A 21,600-nucleotide genomic window follows, 5' to 3' on the forward strand; every position below is an offset into this window, starting at 1 on the left:
CATCTAGCCCAACTCCCCTGCAGTGGAACAGGGACATCACAGCTACATTGGATTGCCCAGGGCCTGATCTGGCCTCACCTTAAAAGTCTGCAGGGATGGGGCATCCACTGCATCTCTAGGTGACCTGTTCCAGTGCCTTACCACCCTCACTGTAAAAAGGCTTTTTCCATATATCCATTCTAAATCTACCTTCTTTGAAACCATTTCCCCTTCTTCTGTCTCCTCCTAGAGAGTCTGTCCCCTTCTTTCCTGTAGCTCCCCTGCAGATACTGAAAGGTCTTTCTCAGGTCAGTTTGGAGCCTTCTGTTCTCCAGGCTGAATAGTCCCAACCCTTTCAACCTGTCCTTGTAGGAAAGGTGTTCCATTCTGTGGATTATTTTTGTGGCCCACTTCTGGATGTGCTGCAACATGTCTATGTCTCTTCTGTACCGAGGAATCCACCTCTGGATGCAGTACTCCAGGTGATGCCTCACCAATGCAGAGTAGAGGGGTAGGATCAGCCCTCATGACCTGCTGGCCACACTTCTTTTGATGCAGCCCAGGGTACAACTGGCTTTCTGGGCTGCGAGCTGGCTTGTGTCCAGCTTCCCATCCATCACTACCCTCAGGTCTTTTTTGGCAGGACTGCACTCAAACCTTTCATCCCTGAGCCTGTATTTGCAGTGAGGGTTGCCTTGGCCCAGGCGTAAGACCTTGCACTTGGATTTGTTGAACCTGGGCCCAGTGCTCAAGCCTATCTAGGTCCCTCTGGATGGCACCCCATCCATATCATTGAAAGTGACTTGGTGACTACGTCAGCTAATTCCCTTAAGATTCTGGGATGCATCTCATCAGACTCATGTTCTTGTGGATGTTCAGGTTCCTCAAGTGGTCATGGGGATGCAACTTGCCAAGATACTTTTCAGCACCATTGTAATTTGGTGCAGTGTTCATGAGTAGTGATCTGTTTACTGCACTTTAAGCCTTGTTACTGCTTAGTAATTGTTTACCTTTATTATGAAACTGCTAAATTTGTTTTTATCCCTGAAGTGAACTATAATGGCAAGATATTAATACTTCTTGATTATCTAGAAGTACTGTAAATTAGCTTCGCACACCAAGGAAGTGGTCATTTGGGTTCAAATAGTGTTTACTGAAACCTGCTTGTTGGAAATTCTTTAATTAGTTTAAAATCACATGTTCTTTCTTGGTTAAGATGCTGGCTTTATAATCGAGTATCAGCAGTCTGCTAGTTTTCTAGGGAAAAAAGAGTTGGGTACAATGAATAAGCTGGGTGAATGTTAGCCCTTGCTTGCAGAAAGGATTTAGAGGAGGAAAGAAAAATTAGCTTGTTTAAAAGGACAGTTGCCAAGACTGTTAATTAAAATATTTAATGTGATTTTCATGATAATGCTTTGTATGCATGTGCATTTTTCCTGCTTAAACGTGTTAGTCTGTTGCAGCAGTGTTCTGTTGTATACTGTAACTGTCAGTGTCAGAGTGGAAGCCTTGTTTTCTCTTGAGTTTTCCCAAACCTTTCAAGCATATAAAATCTTAGTCATGCAGCTGTAGTGGGAAGTATGTAAATTCACTATCTGTAAGAGTAATATCATTGCCTCTCAGTTTATGCATGGTTTGCAACAAATGTGAATAGCCTTAATTATCTCTAAAGTAGAGAAGATTAATAATTCATTTTCATTATACTATATTTTGTAGAGGAGAATCAATTTAACGTGTATTACCACGGAGCTCCCATATGTTTGAAAATTAATAACCAGCAGGTAGTTGAGAGTTTGCCAAGCTTTGCAAAAATGACCAGTCTTTCTACAATGATTGCTTTTGATGTTCATATTAATTACTGGTGTCCATAACAGCATGAGAACTAAGATGGTTGGTTTGAGTTATTAGTAGGCAGGTAATTGAAGTTTTCCATGGAGCATGTTGTAATGCGAGGTAGTTTTACTTAAATTTTACCTTTTTTAACTACTGGAAACTTTGTTATGATATATGAGGCATATAAAAATTTGATCTTTTGGATATTAATCAGTGTTTGAATACTAACCAGATATTGAGGGAAAAAAAAAATTAGAGTTTTAATTTTATTGCAGTTTATATCAGTCTTCCAAATCTTTGCCATTGCACTCATGTTAAACACTGACCATTCACTTTTTTTTTTTTAATAGAAGCACTAAGTTTTTTTTTCTTTTTGTTTGGTGAAGCCTTAGGAAATGCGTTTCGCTTGAAGTTTTCTCTGGTCAGCCTTTGAAAAAAAAATCTGTAAAATGTAGGGTTCTGCCTAGTAGTGAATTTATTCTGGTAACTGCTGTGAGGTTTTTCTGTCTTAAGTACTACTTGTTTGCAGAATACAGGAATATCTTGAGAATGCTGATTTATGTCACCTGATTTCTTTTGTGAAAATGAGGATGATTGTAAACAAAACAAACAAACAAAAAAATCGTGTTAAGAATGAAACTATGTGCTTATTGGAAACGTGTAAATTGCAGTATATTCTGATCAAATCTTACTGTTTATGTGTAGATCAGGACAAACCATTTAGGTCAATTTTCCAGAATTGATGAGAGGCATTTTCTTTTAGGAAAAGCAACCTTAATGACAAGATTAATCTCATTCTCAGTGTAGGACTGTGAAAGGACTTAGCTCCAAATGTTTGAGACCTACTTTGTGAAACAATTATTATTATTTTTTTTTACCTTAGGAGTTGCTGATATATTACTATTGAACTACAGGTTTACAAATGATTGTAGTGCATTTCGGCAGTGAATCTTCTCTTTGCTTGCATCTGTGGAGGTTAAAAGATAAAAGGCTTGAGAGAGAATTGCTGTCGGTTACATTTAATGCTGTTTAAGCTGAATGCCTATCTTAAATCAGCTTATTAAGTGGCAAGAGCTGCTGTATTGTCTTTGCCTGTGTATACCCATAGGCTACGTGTTGCTTCTCTGTGGGTGCTTATGAAGGAGTCTGCTGAAAGTTGTATTACTGGAAGGAATGACTTCAGCTAGGGGCAGCTAGGGCATGTGTAAAAGGGCTACGGAAAAGATAAATGTATCTTCTGTGAAGCTTGAAGTCTGCTCTTTTTTTTTTTTCCCCCCTTAGTGTCTTTCAATTAAATGTCCTTCTGAATTAGTTCAACTAATCCAATCTGTGAAACACATTTCCAAGAAAAATACTAGACTAGAGAATCAAAAGCTAAATGTGTGGTCACTGAAAGCCCTTCTAAGCTATGTGTTTTACATAAGTGTTTTTATTGGATATGTTGAATAATTACAAGCCAGAACTCTTCCCTGAGAGAATATGAGTTGCTTTTTGGGCCTTGAGAATTTCTTTCCTAAGAATTAAATATACTCAGTTTTGTATGGCTTCAGATTACCCCACGTTGATTTCTTTCTCCTTGGCACTGAGCAAAGTCATAGCAACAGGACAAGTTGTCTGGAACTAATGCTCTATGTTGACCCATGAGATTACAGCATTGTTCAGCTGTAAGTATTTTTTCCTCTGTGATGTGTTAGAAGTTTAGTTAATGAGCTGCCAAATATGATTCCAAATGCTGTAGTAGTTTTCTCAACCGCTGAATGAGCTTTCGAGTATAGGTATTAGTCTCTTGGGTTAGTGGGTGTAGCATGGTCTTTGTCTCAGGTAACTGTGTGAGACCCTGGAAGGAATCTCTCCTTATTAATGTGGATGAACTCTGGACTGAATAACCTGCAGAATCCTTGCTCATGTAAAGAGTCATTTCAGGTCAGAATTTAGGAGGCAGTACTTTGGAGGAATAGGAAGTGTGTATTCTCACAACTCTGCAAAGTGTTTGAGCTGTAGAGCAGACTGCAGTTAATGTAACCTTTAAAAAGAATCTGAAGGGTTGGGATATAAAGTTAATCTTGGGTAGTGTAAGTGGTCTCTGAAGGACGTGTTCTCAGGTTCTGTCCTTTAAGATGAGAAATCAGATGTTTTCAGCTGGTAGCACTTATTTGAATTTAACCTGATGAGGATGCTGGCTGGTGATTGGACACACAATTAAGAGATTTAACTAAAACTAATTGATCAAGCAGTTTTTCAAACTGAAGCATTGTCTGTAGCCTGCAAGTATGACAATGTGATATGCCAGTTCTGGGAGGCATACATCTTGTTGCATAGAATTACTGTGGATTAAAAGCAGTATTTCCTTTAAAATAGTTACTATTAACTAACAGAGAAGTGGAAGGCAGTATATGTTGCTGTATAATCTGATTAATATGTTGAAATTTTGAATGTACTGTGACTTAACTGGTGTGTGTGAAATGGCTTTTGGCCAGGATTGTCTTTGCTTTGAAATGCTTGCTATTTGAGTGGTCAGTTTTTATTGTATTTGTTCACTACGCCTAACTTCTGTGTTAGGACTAGAAGGGAAGATAGAAGTATGAATGTAAGTGACATATATGGAAATTGGTAGTTGATGATGGTGTTGGAGCAGACCAGAGGGTTTCAAAGTTTGTCGGAAGACAAGTGTGTGCCTCTGCTGTGCTGTAATTGCTGTATGTGAACAGAGATGAAGGTGGTAGCACTTACTGTTGTTACTCGCTTTTGAAAGGAGTTCTATTTTGGTAATAGCTAGACACATGGAATACAGAAATATTTTTATATCACTGGTGATCTTCTGACTACTTTGACTAAACACAGGTCTGAGAATATCCAGCTTTCCAACAAATATAAGGTTACCAAAATATCAGATGCCTGGGTATATTTAATGTGTAGACTGAATACATGTGGTACATATTTTCAGTTAGGCTCCTGCTGCATAGTGACTGCAGAAGCCAGTGGATGCTTCTTTGATAGCATCCTTACGTATTCTTTTGCTGTTGGAATTGATTTTTTTTCCCCAGATACGTTGCCGTGAACTTGAAAAACTGCATATGCAGATTTGAAAGTGTGTTAAGAAAACTCAAAAAAGAACAGTACTTTTTATTAAAAAAAAAAGTCTATAATTCTCAGTCGTCATTAAATACTATTGATATATTAAATTTTTTAGAAATAAATTTAACAATGTATTTCATGTGTAAAAGTAAAATGAGTTAATATAAGGTGAAGGAGAAGGTGAACTTTCACCTGTTGTGGGTTGAAAAACAAATTAAAGCTCTCCTAGTAAATTAAGGAAAATGCATTTTATATTAAGTAGGTGGAATTTCAATGGCACTAGCATGCACAGATGATGGATTATACACAATATAGTTGAAAATCCATTTGATATATTTCATGTCTTCCTAGGTCTTCATCCTCCAGGCCCTCCTTTAGCGAGACCTATTCTTCCTCGAGAAAGAGGAGTTATGGATAGAGTTATTGAGTATTTGGTTGGTGATGGTCCTCAGAACAGGTAAGACATTGCTTAAGGGAGTATGCAAATACTTGAGTTAGGGAACTTAACCCTTTTTTTTAATTAAAAAAATAAAATTAGAAGAGTCAAGACTAAAAGTATTGCACATTTTTTAAAATGAAATGGCTGCTGCTTAGTGCTTCATGATGTCTGTAAGGAAAATGGTAACCACTTTGAATAGTATTAGCCATGATATAAAAGTAATAAACCTTAATACTCAAGTAGGTGAATAAATTGTTCAAGAAACCCAACCATTTAGTTATCTTAGCATTTCAGCTTTATTACTACTATAAATGCTTTGCCTTCAGAACTGTCTAGACATATCTGAACTCCCATATTAACTATGGTCACTAATATGGTACAAACATTTAAATGGTTTTGATGTTATTTTCTGAAAATACTGGCATTAAAAGTCTATTCAACTATGAACTCTAAGTTGTAGCTGTTTCTAAACCAACTTTAAAAATTATTGTCAAGTATACAGATTTAGTTGGCTTTAAGTAGTAACAATTTCACTGTGCAAATTATTTTTTTAGAGTAAATATCTAAGCTATTAGTGTCTAAAGTAAAGTGTTTCTCCTGCTTCAGTGTATTATTACTTAAAGGTACGAAATTAAGTATTAATATTTTCTAGGTATGCCCTTATATGTCAGCAATGTTGTTCTCACAATGGTATGGCTCTGAAGGAGGAGTTTGAATATATAGGTAAGAACTCATCTGTAGTAGACTGTAATAGCTGGCTTGTTTCATAGCAAGCAGGCATGATGCTTCATTTTGACTGTGGTAAAATACTCAACTGAGACTGTGAAGTGCCAGTTCATATGGGAACAGTTTTATGGTGACTTGCTACTCTGTATCTAAAGATTCACTTTAAGATTTAAAGAAGTACTTTACTGCAACTTCCAGGACAGGGATTCTGTGCAGAAAACTGTTCAGTAGAAATAAACCTCCTCCAATGCATCCCTGAGAATTGCTACTGACTTTGAACGGTTCTCAGAAGGGTTTTATGTTGAGAAATGATCTGACATTAATGTATTCCTCTTTTACCAGAACTTAAAATTTTGCTTTGGCAAGAAGATCTTGGGGAGATATTGGAAAAGGACTGGGAACAAGCCCTGGGAGGCTATATGTGAATTTATGGCTGACAATAACTTAAGGCAGACACAGCTTGTTATTGAACACAGATGTTTTATTTTGCCTCCTTTTTACCACAAGTGTAAGCCTGATGTTTGAAAAATGAGGAAATGCTAGATAAGTCTATTTAATCTTGTTTCTTTTAATTTTGTGAGAAAATATACAGCACTTTAAAAGAATAAGATGAAAGTTTCCTCTGAGTCTGAATATATTTAGTCTATATGTCATCCTTGCTCAAGTGTATTCACAGTTCTAGTGTGCAAGAGATGACCATTTCTCCCCGCTTGTGTCTTGGTGAAAATGTGTTTAACTGTTATGTGGTATACAGTATTTTGGAAGAAAATTGCCTTTTCTTAACTAAGCATCACTGGAGCTGAATGCTCCTCTAAGAGCAAATAGTGAGGAAATGTGTTAAGAGTCCACAGCATCCCTTTACTTGAAAAACAAGCACAGTGACATCTTAATAAAAAGGTAATCTGCCAGCTTAGGTCTTCTGTAGGAAAGAATAGAACAGCATGTGGCAACAACTCACGGTACTGAATTGCATTATTTTGTTGTGGTCAAATATTTCACAATTATGGGCAAAAATACCCATGCAGAAGTGCTGCGGAGCTGAAGGCAAACAGGTATTTAATAAGTGAATGCGTGCTGAAGGGAAGGAAAAAAAAAAAGCTAAATAGAGCACTTGTATAAATGTGATGGGAATAAGCTTAGGTGTTGATAGTCATTTAATTCTCTGTATAGTATTTTGGGCAGTCAAGATATTGTGCAGGAGTAGGGTGAAACATGAAATTGGTCAGTGAGGCCATTTACTGGATGTGCTTTTGTGCAGCATTTAGATGTGCCTACTGCTTTTTCCTGAATCCTGCAAGAAAAACGAGACCTCGGGCTCCACGGCTACCAGACTTCAATTTTGAAAAAAAGCAACTTCCAGAATTGCAGTCGGAAACAGAGAGTCCAGAATCAAGGGAGAGAGAACCGCAGGGGAGTCAGCAGACAGAAGGTACGTGCTAATCTCGCCAAGTCTGCTCTTATTTAATGCCCAATGAAATTGCCATTTTGCCATGCATGCAGCTATTGAATGTGCCAACTGTTATTGATATGTAATGTCTGTATGTTTGTCTTTACTGTACATTGGGATTTCTCTGCCTGGGTGATTTTTTTTCTACAGAAATAGCTTCACAGGAGGTACAGTCTATAATTTTTCCAATCTTTTTGTTCCTGCTTCTAGCTTAACTTGTTGATGCTGTTGTTTTTTGTCCTGAACTCCAAAGTTTCTTGATATCATGCAGTATGTCCAGCACAAATGATATCACAGCAAAATTATTTGTACTGTTGTTACCGATAAACACATGGAAAACAGCACTGTAAGTAAGTGAAGGAGAGAATACATCTCGAAGTGGTTAACTTCAACTGTGTTCAGCAGGTCATTTGATTAAGTTGCGTTGGAATTTCTGCCTTTGTTCCTTTTGCTGTTTTCCTCAGGGCAGGAAAATCTAGTAAAAACCCCCTTGTTTAAAATCAGGGAGTTCAAAGACAAATTGTCAATTTTAATTTAACATAGTTCCTTTTGAGACGTTTTATAGTCTGCAGATACAGTAGGCATCTGGTGTACAGCCAACAGGAAGATGCAGTGTTTTAAAAGACTTTGGAAATTATAATTTCGAACCAAAGAATCTCTCTACTTACTGGCATTTTGCATTAGTTCAAATCAGGGAGTATGTTGGAAAAAGTTATCTAAGATGGTGCAGATCTGATATTCAGCCTGGAAGTTCATCATCTGTATCATCTGTAACTGTCAGATTGTAACAGAATACTTGTTTACTCGTTTACTCTTTAACACTAAGTACAAAATGGCATGGGAAAATGGGAATGCTGATTAAGACTGGTAGGGAAGATTTATCCTCTCTGTGGGTGTGGTCTGATGAAAGGTGCATTGCAGGGAAAACTTGCTTGGCTTCTTTTCCTGTCAAAGCAATGCTTGTGACAGGGCAACTTTCCTCAGCTAGTTTCAGTGTAGTTCCTCAACCAGCTGTCGGCTCACCTGAAAGGATGATGTATTGTGGGGCAACATACAGGAGGGAAGAATTTCCTTCTGACATAGATGGAAAAGCTCCACATTCAAGTATTTATTAAGACAGCGTATTTTATTTCTCTCCCCTTGTGTTTGCCTGTGAAGCCGCAGGTTAGAATCTGCTTTAAGTATGTAAATATAGCTGTCTCTAACAGTTTTATTCACACAACTGAGGAGATGGAAAGCTATGGTAGAATGGCAACAGAGATAAGTGTACTTAACTACTTAGATGTACTTTTATGATAATAGTATTGAAACAAGAACTAAATCGTGTGAAGCCAAACCATGCAAATTTCACCTTTGCCCTCTAATTATCTGATCTTTTCAGTGAATAGTGGATGGACTGATAAATTCATGGCTACTGGTAAAGGCAGAAGATTGTTGTAGAAAAGACATGGGTTGTTAATGGTGTCTTCAAAACTCAGTCTTTCTTCTTTTGTATGAATCAAATGGAGAAGCTCCTGCAGACTGATATTTAATTCTTGGAGATATGTGCCTTGAGGACATCTGAGTAATGTTCAGCTGCAGCCTTTTAGAGGTTTTGAGAGAGGGCGTGCTAATTAAGCTAGTATTATCTTTGAAGTAATGTTTATCAAACTGTACTTTTAATGGGTCTGAGCTGCTGAGTCAGTTTATAGATGTTGTTTAAAAAAAAAAAAAAGCTGTAAGAAATAGTGTGGGTTTTTTAGGCAGTTGAAATGTGGGAGTGAAAATTCTATGAAATACTGCTTTCTTATGACAGTAGAATTTTCAAGTAAACAGCTTTTTTTTTTTTTTGTAGAAGTGATATTTTTTAACTGCCTTTTAACACTGAAAATTACTTTTTTTTTTTTTTTTCTGATTGTGGTCTTTGTATTTTGGTGTGCTTCTTTAACTTAAAACAACAACAACAAAAAACCCAACAAAAATTAAACCACTGTGGGGGGTCATTCCCTACTTATCTTTTCCTGCTAAGAAGTATATGCTGAAACTTTTTGGAGGAGAAATTAGAGCTAAGCACTTGGTGTGTTGACTTATGTTTCTATGTGGTTTAAATGCCTAATCTTTTCTGAATGTTTCATCTACAAAGTATGAACCATTCTGTTTTGATAATTAGTAAGCAGCCAGGAATAGAGCATGTGTTAATATTTAACGTAACTAATATCTGAAGCATGTCTTGCTGATAAAATATATGCTACCCTTTCTGTTTGTCACTGTGCATTAACTGCCTGTGTCCTGCCACAAAGTAATCTCTTATGAATGAGAAAAAAATCATTTTCAGTAAATCACTTTTTCCATCAGAACCCTAATTTGAAGCATAACTCTGCTTACTGACATTTGGGCTGTATTAATAAATGAGCATCTTCCTTGATTGTAATGTTGAGTTGTGAAGGTATAGCTCTGGGGAAGCCTTTTGTTCACTGTGGTAATATAAATGCTGTCGTGGCAAGAATAGAATATCTTCACTTAGTTGTAAACAAACATTAACATCAAGAAACCAAACTCACCACAATATTGACAACACAGGGATATCCAACTCTTATATGTAATTTGTTTAAACCATAGCTATATAGTTTGAAGAAACTGCAAGCTAATGAGATGCGGAAGTGCTATAAATACTTTTTACCATCAGCTACTTTACTAATGAATAGAGCATGAAGCTCAATCTTTTTTCTGCTGTGCTCACACAGTGAAGCGTGCTACATGCTACTCCTATGGATAAGAGATTTGAAGAACGGTTGTGTGGAGTGCTACTGGCACTGAACCTTGGACTTGGTAATCCTCTGGAAATATGAAGTCATCAGCTGTCAGTCTGATGCAGATTACTGACACAAACATTATGTTTTGCTATTCAGCTGTGTGACTTGGGAGATTTTAGTACCAGAATGAAACCAAATACTTGAGGTCTTAAGAAAAGAACTGTCTCAATTTTTTTTATTTTTCCTATCAAAGGCAGGTCTCTTATGAACATCTAGAAGTATTCATGTTTGGATCTTATATTGGGGGTAGAAACACACCAATTACTTTCATCTTCGTGATTAATTCTGCCTTCCCTGTGTTAGGTACTTGTGCTCTGTTCTTGATTTAGGCTTATCATTTAACAACATTTTGAATGTTGAAATTACAGTATGACAGCATGAGTGTTTTGTAGTGAATATCTGGTGCTGATGTTTGTTAGATGCCTTTGAACTTCAGATGTCATTGTAATCGTCAGGAGTTTATGAAGTTAACTTTACTTGTGATCTCCAGGTTTGCATGGAGTTCCCTGGCTGTCTGAATATTTTACAGTTGTTTAATGCTCTTGGCATATAGCAACTGTTAGTATGTTTGAAAGCATTCCTATTTACAAGGCAGATGCAGAAACTTGGATTGCACTTCAGTGGAAGCGTTCGCAGTGATACTGTTCTCAAAAAATAATTCTATTCTGTGTTTATGCTTGAGTTGTACCAAAAGTAGAGCTTAGCTTTGGGCAAGTGTTTCAGATGGAGCAGAAACATTAGGAATAGAGCTGGTAGAGGACAAAGCTAAGGAATAAGTTGGTCAGAATGGCCTGTTTACTGTGTTTTTTAATAATAAATAAGTGGACAAATTCTGCTTGAGATTTGGCTTGCTTCCTTATTAAATATGCTTTGCTTTCACAGGACAGTGTGAATATGGTGTATCTTTGTAAGCCAATTTGTCACTTAAAATATGTGAATTTCTGCCTGCTGTGTTTTGTCTGCAATCTGGTTAACATGGCTAGAGTTCTGTGATTTTGAAGCAGACCTGGGTCAGCTTATTTAAGTTCAGTGACTTGTTCACAATTCTCTTAATTTAAAAATTCCATTGTTTTTGTTTGTAACATCAGTATTCGAATCATCTAGTAGTGATGTGATGCAGTACTGTGATTATCACAGGTTATACAATGAAGTACCCTCCAAGAAGAGGGTTAGATGAACTCATTCTGGGTGAAGTACACGTGCTTTGTAAGCATTAAGCAGAGATGTTAGGAAAGAGGGAACTAATGTAGCCAAAACCAGGGCTTTTAAAGTTGCAACCATACAGTTCTTAAACTTGCCTTAAACCATCATAGAGCTTGTGTGTAGCTGCATTCTTCAATTAAATCTGGGATTCATGATTAATCATCAAGAATGCTACCTTTCTGTCGTCATCTTCGAGTTTACTTATGGAACTTTTTCTTAGCTACTGTTCCTACAATAATTTAAGCCACTCAGTATGAAGTTAAAATTCCACTAATCAGTGCATTTAAAATGGAATCACTGTGTATATTTAATCAAGACTTATCATATTTATAAGTTAGTTAGCAGTACCATTTACTATGACTGCTATGGCTTCCTGTTTAAAGAACCTGCTCTTTAGTTCCTTAACTTTGTCAGACCTTTAATTATTGTACTAACTTTCCAGGTAAGGTTTTCTTTTTTAAACTGCGAGTTTCAGCAGCTTCGCGAAGTTTCTTTACAATGAAGTGAAGGAAAAAGTGAGTAAAACAACTGTTTTCTTTAGGGAAAGTGCCTCTGTTTTTTGGTAGGTTAAAAACAAGGCAGCTCTGCAGAATGCTGAGCATTGTTCAGTTAAGGGCTGCAGGAGCGAGCAGACAAGTAATGGTTGGGCTATGCTGCAGGAGAATTGAGGGCATGGAGTTCTTTTCCTCCTGTCCTCTACTTTCTTTGTCACTCAAGCTTCAACAGCTGCAGTAGAGATTTAATGTAACTTAAGTGTGGAGGGGCTGGAGCAAGAAAAGGCATAAACTCATTTGTAGTATCTGAGACTGGAGAAAAAAAAAAAGCAGAGGTGAGACAAGTAGCAAGATCAAGAATATTCAGTTTTTTATTGACATTTTTCAGATGTTGAACTAGATTGTTCTATTTTTTTCTAATTTTCTAATTACTGGACCTGGCTACTTACGTTTAAAGTAGTTTCCACCAAGTAGAATCTTTTAGAATGTTTCTGTATGGAGGTTCAACTTGAAAAAGCTATACAGTTTGTATTGCTTCCATTACCAAGAATAAAGAAACTGAATTACCATAATGTCTATTTCTAACAATGTCTCACATGAAATGGACAAGCCCAGAAAGACTCTGTTGAGTATGAATGTAGTATTTCCAGTGGGGTCTGAACTCTTTTCCACAGCAGTTTCTTTTTTCTTGATAGGTTTTACCTTTGGCAGTTGAGAACTTTATGTACTGAAACCTGTATATGCTTGCAAAATATTTTCATATGCACTTTAGAAATATTAGCTGTTTGCTATTTCTGAAAATAGCTATTGGATTTCTTTTCTTTCCACAGAATCTGAAGAAGTGGCTCAGCTCACTGAGACGAATGAGACAGATGAGAAAACACCAAATGCTGAGCAGTTGAATGATAGTCTGGTTGAAGAAGCTGAAAAAGAAGCTGCAGAAAATGTTTCAACAACTGAAGACTCTGTTTCAGATTCTGCTATTTCAACTGAACAAAGTGAAGAATCTTTAGTGAAAGCAGAATAAAGTATTTCAAGTGCCTTCTGTAGCTAGTTTTTAGCTTTGTTCATGCCTGTTGTTACTATTCAGGTGAGCTTTTTTAAACGGTACAACTTAAAAATCTCGCTTGAGCTTGAAACTGCCTCAACTGCCACAATATGTCAAAGCTTTGTGTAAAAGTGGATATTGTAAATTAAGCATGTCTTTAAGTTAACTCACAGAATGTATAGTTGGTTGAAGTCTAACAGTCATAGACATAGTTCACTATGCGTATTTGAAAAACTAAACTTTTAAGTTTTATTAAAGGTGACCTATAACTTGGCATCTCTTTAGGTGTTAACGAACAACTACTGGCCCACAGCTGATCTAGTAAATTTGGTCTAGTGAACTTAGATACCTTTTAATGTTTCCCTACTGAAGTAAATTGAGTACATCTTAAATACAGATGTTTACAAACTGAAGTGTCATCGGACATCTGACTTAAGCATATGGAAAGTATCATTAGAGTAGTGTTGATGTTATTCATAGTTTAACTTTTTGACAGAATTCAATTAAATGACACTCAAAAATGGTATTTCCTTTGGTATTTGCATTGCAGATGAACCAGAGGCACATACATACAGATCTGTTTTGTGTTTACATAAAATATAGAAAGTCTCTGCACTTGATTGTACTTGAATACGAAGCACTATTTATACCTGTAAAATAATGACAAGATATAAGTGAATCTTGTGCCTTTGTGTATTTTGTTAAAGGAAAATAAAGATGTCTAGCAGCAAACTTGCTTTGTGGTTCCTAGAATGTTGTATCCGTGCAGTTGTTCCCATTAACTGCTTCAGAGGGTTTAGAAAAGCCATTAAAGATCACAGAATAAGAGTGGTTTGTGTTTGAAGGGACTTGAGGATCTGGTGTCAACCCATATTTTTGTAGAGAAAGGTCTATTTTTATCTTTGTAATTTTTCAAGGGTTTAAAGTTTATGGTACATGAGATTAATTTGCAAGTCAATTCAGGCTCGAGGATATATATATATATATATATATATATATGATACTAATATGACTCTAGGCTTTCCTCAATTTACAGTAAACATTTACACATTATTCATGCCAAGTATGTGTGCTCCAGTCCTGACACACTTGAGAGGAGAGGATTTTGTTTCTGCAGCAGGTGCTTCTTGACTTCCATTTACTGCAATAGAGGCAATAGTAAAAAAAGAAAAAAAGGCTGTTCAAGAAGAATTGGATCAAAATGTGTGTCAAAGAAACAAAATTTATATTTTGAGTTGTCTCTTTGACTCCCAAAAACATGAAGTAGGATTATGTAAAGCAAAATCTGAAATTTTGCAAGTTGCTAGTGATACTTAATTGAGTTGCAGACTATCTCACAAAAGATGAGAGGAGATAGAAGAAAACAAGGGAAAATAAATACAATAATTTCAGGTTTGATTGTGTTCTGACTTTCTAGTAGGTACTTGAATCTCATTTTATTTCAGAAATACTTGAAAGCCTGGTCCTGTGAATGTCTCACTTAATTGTGAGAGATGTTATACAATTCCCCTTTCTTTTTGTGGTTAGATGGAGAGCAAAACCTCAAAGTGGTGTAATAAACAATTGGGAAGCTTATTGATGTTGGGTTTTTGTTGTTTCTGATATTTTGTGAGTAATTTCTGGGATTTCCTTTTTTTCAAATAGAGAGTGTGTGTGCGTGTGTGTGTGTGTATGTTAGAGAAAAATTATCTGGGCTACGTAAGAACTGCTGTGAAAGACAAATAAGTGTAGTTTATAACCAAGTGAGTCAGCTGGTCAATCTTTAAAAACATTTCAGAACAGAGAAGTGAGGTAATGCTACTTTATATTGTAGTGCTTACTCTAAAGAAGAATACGATTGGCTGCCCTTAGACATTGTGACAGAAGGAGATCATTTAGTGGAACGAATCCTACTATGAAGGTGGTTTGTTTCAATAAAGCTGTTCAGTTTACAAGCAGGAAAAGCGGAAGCTGACAAGGAAAAGCAAAGAAAGGTGGTACGGAACCTGCTTCCACTTACAGGCTGGTTTAGATATTATCTAAAACAATTCATTAGGAGAGCGTATGCTTGTCTTGAAGTCAAGATCAAGATTGTACTGCTTGTGGTGCTGGAACAAATCCAATGAGTAAATCTGACTTAAAGAATGGAGCCATGAGGTGACACCAGTTGATTCGGGATGGAAGAGAGGGGTGTTTTTTGTCTGACTGGACAAGACCTTGAGACAGAGAAGATAAAACCTTGAGAATGCTTCTTTTTTCAGGGATGGTATTGGAGCACTGTGTGACAGTATATATCCCAGATTTATAGAAACGTTACATCTTTGCAGTTAACAAAAAAATGTTATCAGATAAACTTGCTTGTTTTAGATCTAATCCCGAAATTATTGGGTGATGTTAACTTGGTACGGTAAGACCTTTTAGCTGTTACTAGAGGCAAATATTATGAAGTTGCTGTTTTCTTTTTTATTTAAATAAAAAACATAGAAATTCTTTTTTTACTCCTGAATCTAATAGCAATTACTTTTAACAAATTACTAATCTTCAGAAGGTTGGGAAAAAAGTGTTTTTCCCTCAAGTAATTCTGCCTTGTGATCTTAGCAATATTCACACACTAGTGAGTTTGTGGGGATGGGTGAGTAGAATAGATGAAGCTGCTCATTATTCAATACTTAAAATCTCAAATATCTTAATCTTCATAAAGTCTTTAGTACAACAGTACTGGAAGTTTAAAAAAACAAATAAAATACAAAAGCACCTTGTACATAAGATTATTCTGGAGTGAGACTTTGTTAGATCTTCCACAATGAGGAGGACAGACCATAGGTGTATGGCCTTTCTGTGGAGATTTCACTAGAAAAATGAATAACTGAATATATGATTTGCCAAAAAGTTCCTAAATGTTAATTTACCAATGCATTGAATGTTCTCAAGCAAAATTTAGACTCTCAATTCCTTCTATGTCTTGCTGATTTTTTTTTTTCCTTGTGTAGTACCTCTCAGATGTTCTTTCTTGTTCAGTTACGTGGTTGAAAATTAGCACCTCAGCACTTCATTACTTTCTGAAATTTGGTGTAATTTCCTGGCATAGTGAGCTGCTGAAGTTTCACATAAATGTGTTTATAGAGTACATATTATTTAATGGACAAAGAAAACCCTACAAATATAGTATTATAGTATGTAAAAACTAGGAAGACAGTGAGTTCAATAACCTCAGACTGAAGGTTTGGAGGTTCCTAACAATTTGGACAAAGTTTTGCAGTGGTCAAAGGTTATAAATGGGGATTGAGAATTCAAGATTATTCATTGGTCAGTATCTCATGTGTCTCTTTTCTTGTCTTGCACTTAAGAACGTGTTAGATGATGGGACCTGTGTGATAATTCATGGAAGAGTTTTTGTCTGGAAGTTTCAATACAATGAAAATGTTTGTGTTAATTACCAATCTGTGGCAGTGGTCTCATTTTGCAGTTTGTGGTCTTTAGGTGGAGTTGGCAGTTTACAGTCTGTAGAGGGTGATGAAGATGAGGAATTACAACGAACTCTTCCCATTATTTTCCCTACTGGGCTGTTTGGCACAGGACTTTGCCTTCCAGGTCTTGTTGTGCAGTAATGCATCACAACAGTTGTGAACTTCCATCAGAAATGTTCCATGCTTGATATTGTCTGCTCAGCCAATAGTTTAGAGCTCTGAAGTCTGATTTTTCAGGGGAAAAAGATGGAGTTCCAAGTAGACTGGAATGGTTTGACATGTGAAGGCCAGATTGGACGGGGCCCTGGGGAGCCTGATCTAGTATTAAATGAGGAGGTTGGTGGCTCTGCATGCGGCAGGAGAGTTGGATATTCATTGTCCTTGAGGTCCCTTCCAACCCTGGCCATTCTGCGATGCTGTGGTGAGCAATTTGTTTATGCAACAAGAAGAATAAGTTGTAATAGCTTTTAACAATGGAAATTGCTGCCCTCTAGCATTTAAAAATAAATAAATGCATTGAGTTGTTCTTTAAGATCACGAGTCTCAAGGAATTTGACTTCTCTCCCCCATTGCTTTTGATTTGTGAACCTCTCTAGGGTCCTGTCAGGTCACATTCAATCTTTCCTCTGCAAGAATAAGACCTACAGAGGTGTATGATGGGCAGGATAGAGAGATGGGTTTTAAAATGAAACATATTGATTATACAATAATTTGCTCCCAAACCATGGGGTTTTGAGATTAAAGCAAACACTCTTACGATTCTTGATAGATTATCTAACCTGGCAACGGTGCAAAATCCAAAGCACTGAATCATAATATAGCCCTTTCAAGGTTGCATAAAATCAATTTGATCAGGACTTAATTTTTACATGGTAGGAAGTGTCCTGACCAATTCTTGTAATACTGGTTATTTCTTGCCATAGTCACCGTGGGAACAAACATGCTTCTGGGCAGGCCTAGCACCGTGCTGCTAAGTGTTCTGTGTACAGTTACTGATATTTTTCCAAGAGGATTTTGTAAGCCTTTTCCACTGTGAAATCATGTTCTCCTACTGTTATGTGAGAAGAATTATATGCAAAAGCAAGATTGCAACTGCCAGAGAGAAATACATGCAGCAAAAATTCTAAAATAATCGGATATGGGAGAAAACGGGGGGTGCAAATACTGAAGGTCTGGCAATTTAGGTTATTCAATTTGTGAACTCGCATTCAACTCTAGATTTGTAACTTATATTGAAATAATAATTCTTTCTCTTGCTTTCTCTATTTTATTGCCTAAATGAAAACAGAGATGCTGCATCTGAGGAATTCTCAAGCAACAAATACCTTCCTATACCTTTAGCTATCCTAAAGTGGTCTGCTCTTTAATTCCTTGCATTGCTCCAAGGAATTCTACTTAGTTGAAGAAGCTTAATTTTTTAATTGCTCCTGCACACAACGTTTTACAAAAACAACAAGAAAATGAGTTTTAAGAAAACTGTTTTACACAGTGTTTTAGAGGAAATGTGAAAGTTAGGGGAATATTTCTTAGGGAATATTTGCACTCATATCCTATATTATTTGTAAATCAGACTTTGTTTAAACAGGAGATCCTGTATATTTCTGGTTTTTCTTTTATGGTAATGGCCTTACTGTTGCAAAGGTTTTGTGTGCCTATGTAGTTTACAGTGTAACTAGTGTTTTTATTCAGGAATATCCTGAGAAAAGGATGTAGGAGAATCCTAGCAGTGGTCTTGATGAATAGTTGCATCACCTGCAGTTGAACCTCCATTAAAACCAATGGCAAAGTGAATTCTTAGGGTCCGATAAACTTCATGCAATGTTGCCTATTGGACAGCATGTATTGCTCTTAGCTTTTCTGCTTGTGAGAAGACACTTAAACTTTTGCCCTCTCTTTTGAAAACTGATATTTTCCCAGTTAGACAAATTCTTAGAAATATGGAATTATGTAGATTGCTCCGAAAGTAATGCCCCCAATTTATTTCCATGAAAGCTACAACAGATACGAAGAACATAATAACACTATTTGTTAAAACCACCAGTGACCTACAAAGTGCTATGTATTTTCACCAGTGATGTACAAGAGCCTGCGTGCTGCACTTGTGAAAACGCACCAGTGGAGGTGACCCGCTGTTACCGCTGCTGAAACACCACTCAGCACCTTGGTGTGCTCGCATCCACTGGTTGGTCTCCATCAACACTCCACAAACATGGATGAATGATAATGGGTGCAATTTTTTCTGTGTGGAGGAATTCAATTCCACACCTTTGCCTCCATATGCGCTTCCATGTCAGAGGCCATGTTTTCAGACTGCCCATTCTGCAGCCATCTGTTACAGAGCAATGGAATGGAATGGAATGTGGGTGGGAAGGTTCAACCTCTACTGCTATACTGCCAACATCCACCTCTGCTGTCATGGGCCAACACAATAGTAGGCAGTACTTTTGGAGCAGCCCTTGTGTATAGATAGTTGATAAAAGTTATATCGACTTTGCTGTTTATGTATTTTCTTAAGGGATAAAAAAAACCAACAACACAACATAATTTTCAAAAAGCTACTTGATATTCACCTGAATCAGTTTATGATGGCTGGAGCTAGGGGCAGGTTGTTCTGCAAAGGAGTGAATGGATGCTTTGAAGCCAACGATAATTTTTAGTGGTTCATTCTATGCTGGCTGTACTGAATCAACTGAATTTAATGTTTTGTTTTAAAAGGCCCTTGTATGTTACCAAAAAAAGGATGATTGCATCACTGCTTCTTTAGTGCAACCTCACAGCTGGAGGGACATAGGTAGAAAGGTTGTTCAGGGTTAAGTTCTGATGAACTGATGAACAGATTTATCTATCTGTGCTGCTAACAGTTGTGAGTTCCTGGCTGATGGCATCCAGAGCCAACTACCCTCAGAGGTTGGGCTGGCATGCGGCTGCAGGGCACTGTGTGTGCTGTGAAGGAGAGGGACTGATAACTTGCCTTGACTCAGTGTAAAAAATTGTGTGGCAACTTCAGGGAGGGACTGTGGAGTTGTGAAGATGCTGACTTTTGCCCATGCTTCCAAAGACACGTTTCAGGGTGGGTAGTGCAGGTTTTACTGTATCTAAATGGTGATTTATATCCTTATACTTGCATTATTGTCCGCAAGGTACTGCCCTGTGTCACAGGGCTGTATTACCTAATTTTTTCAGACTGTTTCATTTTCATTAGTATGGCTGCTTTAGCTTGTGATCAGTGTACTGCCCCTCATTGATAATCCGAGGGAGTGTTAGCTGCACAGAACTGACACCTAACCCTGTCAGTCTGCCTGATTGACCCCTCAGCTTCCGAAACATGGGTTCATTTTAAAAAAAAAAAAAAACTGAGTTAGCCCTACATCCATTTTCACACACATTCTGGGCAGTTTAAAGGTTGGTCAGAATCGAATATTGCTCTTTCAAATTTGATAATGTATGAGTACAGAACTGTGACCTTTGATACATAGTAATACATCAACATGACATGAGCAGTAAGTGCAGCAATTACCTTTACTACACTTGAGATTGTGCTTTAGTTCTCATCTTGTAAGCAATTATTTCAGAAAAAAAAGCAATGCTTCTAAGTTAAATATATTTTGCAAATAGTGTAAATGTGGAAATTAATTGTTGGACATGTTTTGACTTACAGGTGGATGTTTTCAAATGAATCTTGGCTTCTAAATTAACACTGGTTCAGTGGATGTTTCATGGTACTTTTTCCTGAGGGTACCTTTAACCCTTTTTGTTGTGCTCTGGTGTGATCTGTTTCATGATCTGATTTATGGCCTAAGAGCCCGATCATGTAAGCATTTAGTGCGCTGTGTTCCCATCACACACAATATATTCATAAAAGTTACATGCATGATGATAATGCAAGTCTACATGCTTTTTAAGTCTCTTCCCATCACTTTGTATTGAGGGCTGAGTTAGCTTCTCCATCAATGCTTCATCTGTTTCCTGAGCATAAACAGGCTTTCTTCCTCACCTGTTGTTATAAATTATTTGCATAATGGCAGTGCCAACCTGGCAGACGCTGTGAAAACTTGTATCAGTACTCCTCCACAAAGAGCCAAAAGCCCCTGGAAATCTGAGGAATGGAGAGATGATAGCAGTTGTGGTTTCTGCTCCGTAGGCTAAAAATCAGAGTTAAATTACTGTGTTATTCTGAGCAAGTGACTGAATAACCATTGTGTGGTGACTTTGCATCAGTACTGTCTGTCACGGGCAAAACTCGAAGGAATAACTTCTAGCAGAACTCCCTGTTCTGTAAGATCTGCTTCCTCAGCAGCCGGGTGCTGAGCTTTGTTGCCTTGCTGGAGTTGTGTTCTGAACCTTCTCCTCTGTGAATATTGTCATTTGTATTTCAGGAGCTGGAAAGGGTTCTGCTTTATACTGAGGTTGCTAGAAAATTTTCTGGAGGAGGAACAGGCCTTCTGACAGCAGTTAGAAAACTTGACTCTGTAGGGTTGTTCCTTCTCCAAGAAGAACAGCAAAACACGTGCATTAGATTTTTAAGTAAATTGGTCCTAATCAAGCTCTTGATCATGCAACTGTTCTGCAAAGCCCCCTTTTTGGTTGGGTTTGTTTCCACAGAGAGTTCCTCCAACCATGGCACAGGCGAGTGGCTGTCTACAAGCAATTGTGCCAACCCCTGTATGTCGCAGCACATTGCGATCTGTTGAGTCTTGTTTGCTCACATTGAATTTATTACTTCCAGTAACAGCTTAGGCATCTCTTATTCTTCTCTGTAAACAATATTGTATAATAGTAATCCTTTTTAAATTGTTACTATTTTTTAAAGAACTGACAGCACTGGTATTCCCCAACTGTGAAGTCCCACTCAGAATCTGGAAAATATTCCCTTTCATATTTTAGAGAAGGGAGTGGATGTGATTTATTTTTTTCATTGTTCTTATTCTAACAATGAGTGCAAGTATTCTGTTTATTTTAATTTTAAAGCTAGGGTTTTTGTTTGTATCAACTATTTGGTTTTGTGTTGCTGATGCCCTTTTAAAATCAGGGAATGACAGCACAATTGTGGAATATATTTTCTTCAGGGTTTATCTTTAGACTTATGTTGTAGGTTTGCAGTGTTGAAAACTTCCAGGA

At 37.2% G+C, this 21,600-nt stretch overlaps 1 protein-coding gene across 4 annotated transcripts in view; it reads left to right on the forward strand.

Annotated features, from left to right (window-relative positions):
• The window catches only part of LNPK (lunapark, ER junction formation factor), a 38,765-nt gene extending 24,997 nt beyond the window's left edge, over positions 1 to 13,768 (forward strand). For 3 of the 4 annotated variants that reach the window (XM_085227817.1, XM_085227818.1, XM_085227820.1), the window contains 4 exons: positions 5,239 to 5,344; positions 5,979 to 6,049; positions 7,311 to 7,481; positions 12,819 to 13,768. In XM_085227817.1, the coding sequence (XP_085083943.1) occupies positions 5,239 to 5,344; positions 5,979 to 6,049; positions 7,311 to 7,481; positions 12,819 to 13,015 (545 nt within the window). In that variant the 3' untranslated portion in view covers positions 13,016 to 13,768. Of the gene's footprint in view, positions 1 to 5,238; positions 5,345 to 5,978; positions 6,050 to 7,310; positions 7,482 to 11,936; positions 12,010 to 12,818 lie in introns of all 4 variants that reach the window. The other variant, XM_085227819.1, reaches the window with a different exon arrangement.
• The last annotated feature ends 7,832 nt before the right edge of the window (positions 13,769 to 21,600 follow it).

The sequence above is a fragment of the Meleagris gallopavo genome, chromosome 7, assembly GCF_905368555.1.
Source record: "Meleagris gallopavo chromosome 7, MGAL_WU_HG_1.1, whole genome shotgun sequence".
Taxonomy (NCBI): Eukaryota; Metazoa; Chordata; class Aves; order Galliformes; family Phasianidae; genus Meleagris; species Meleagris gallopavo.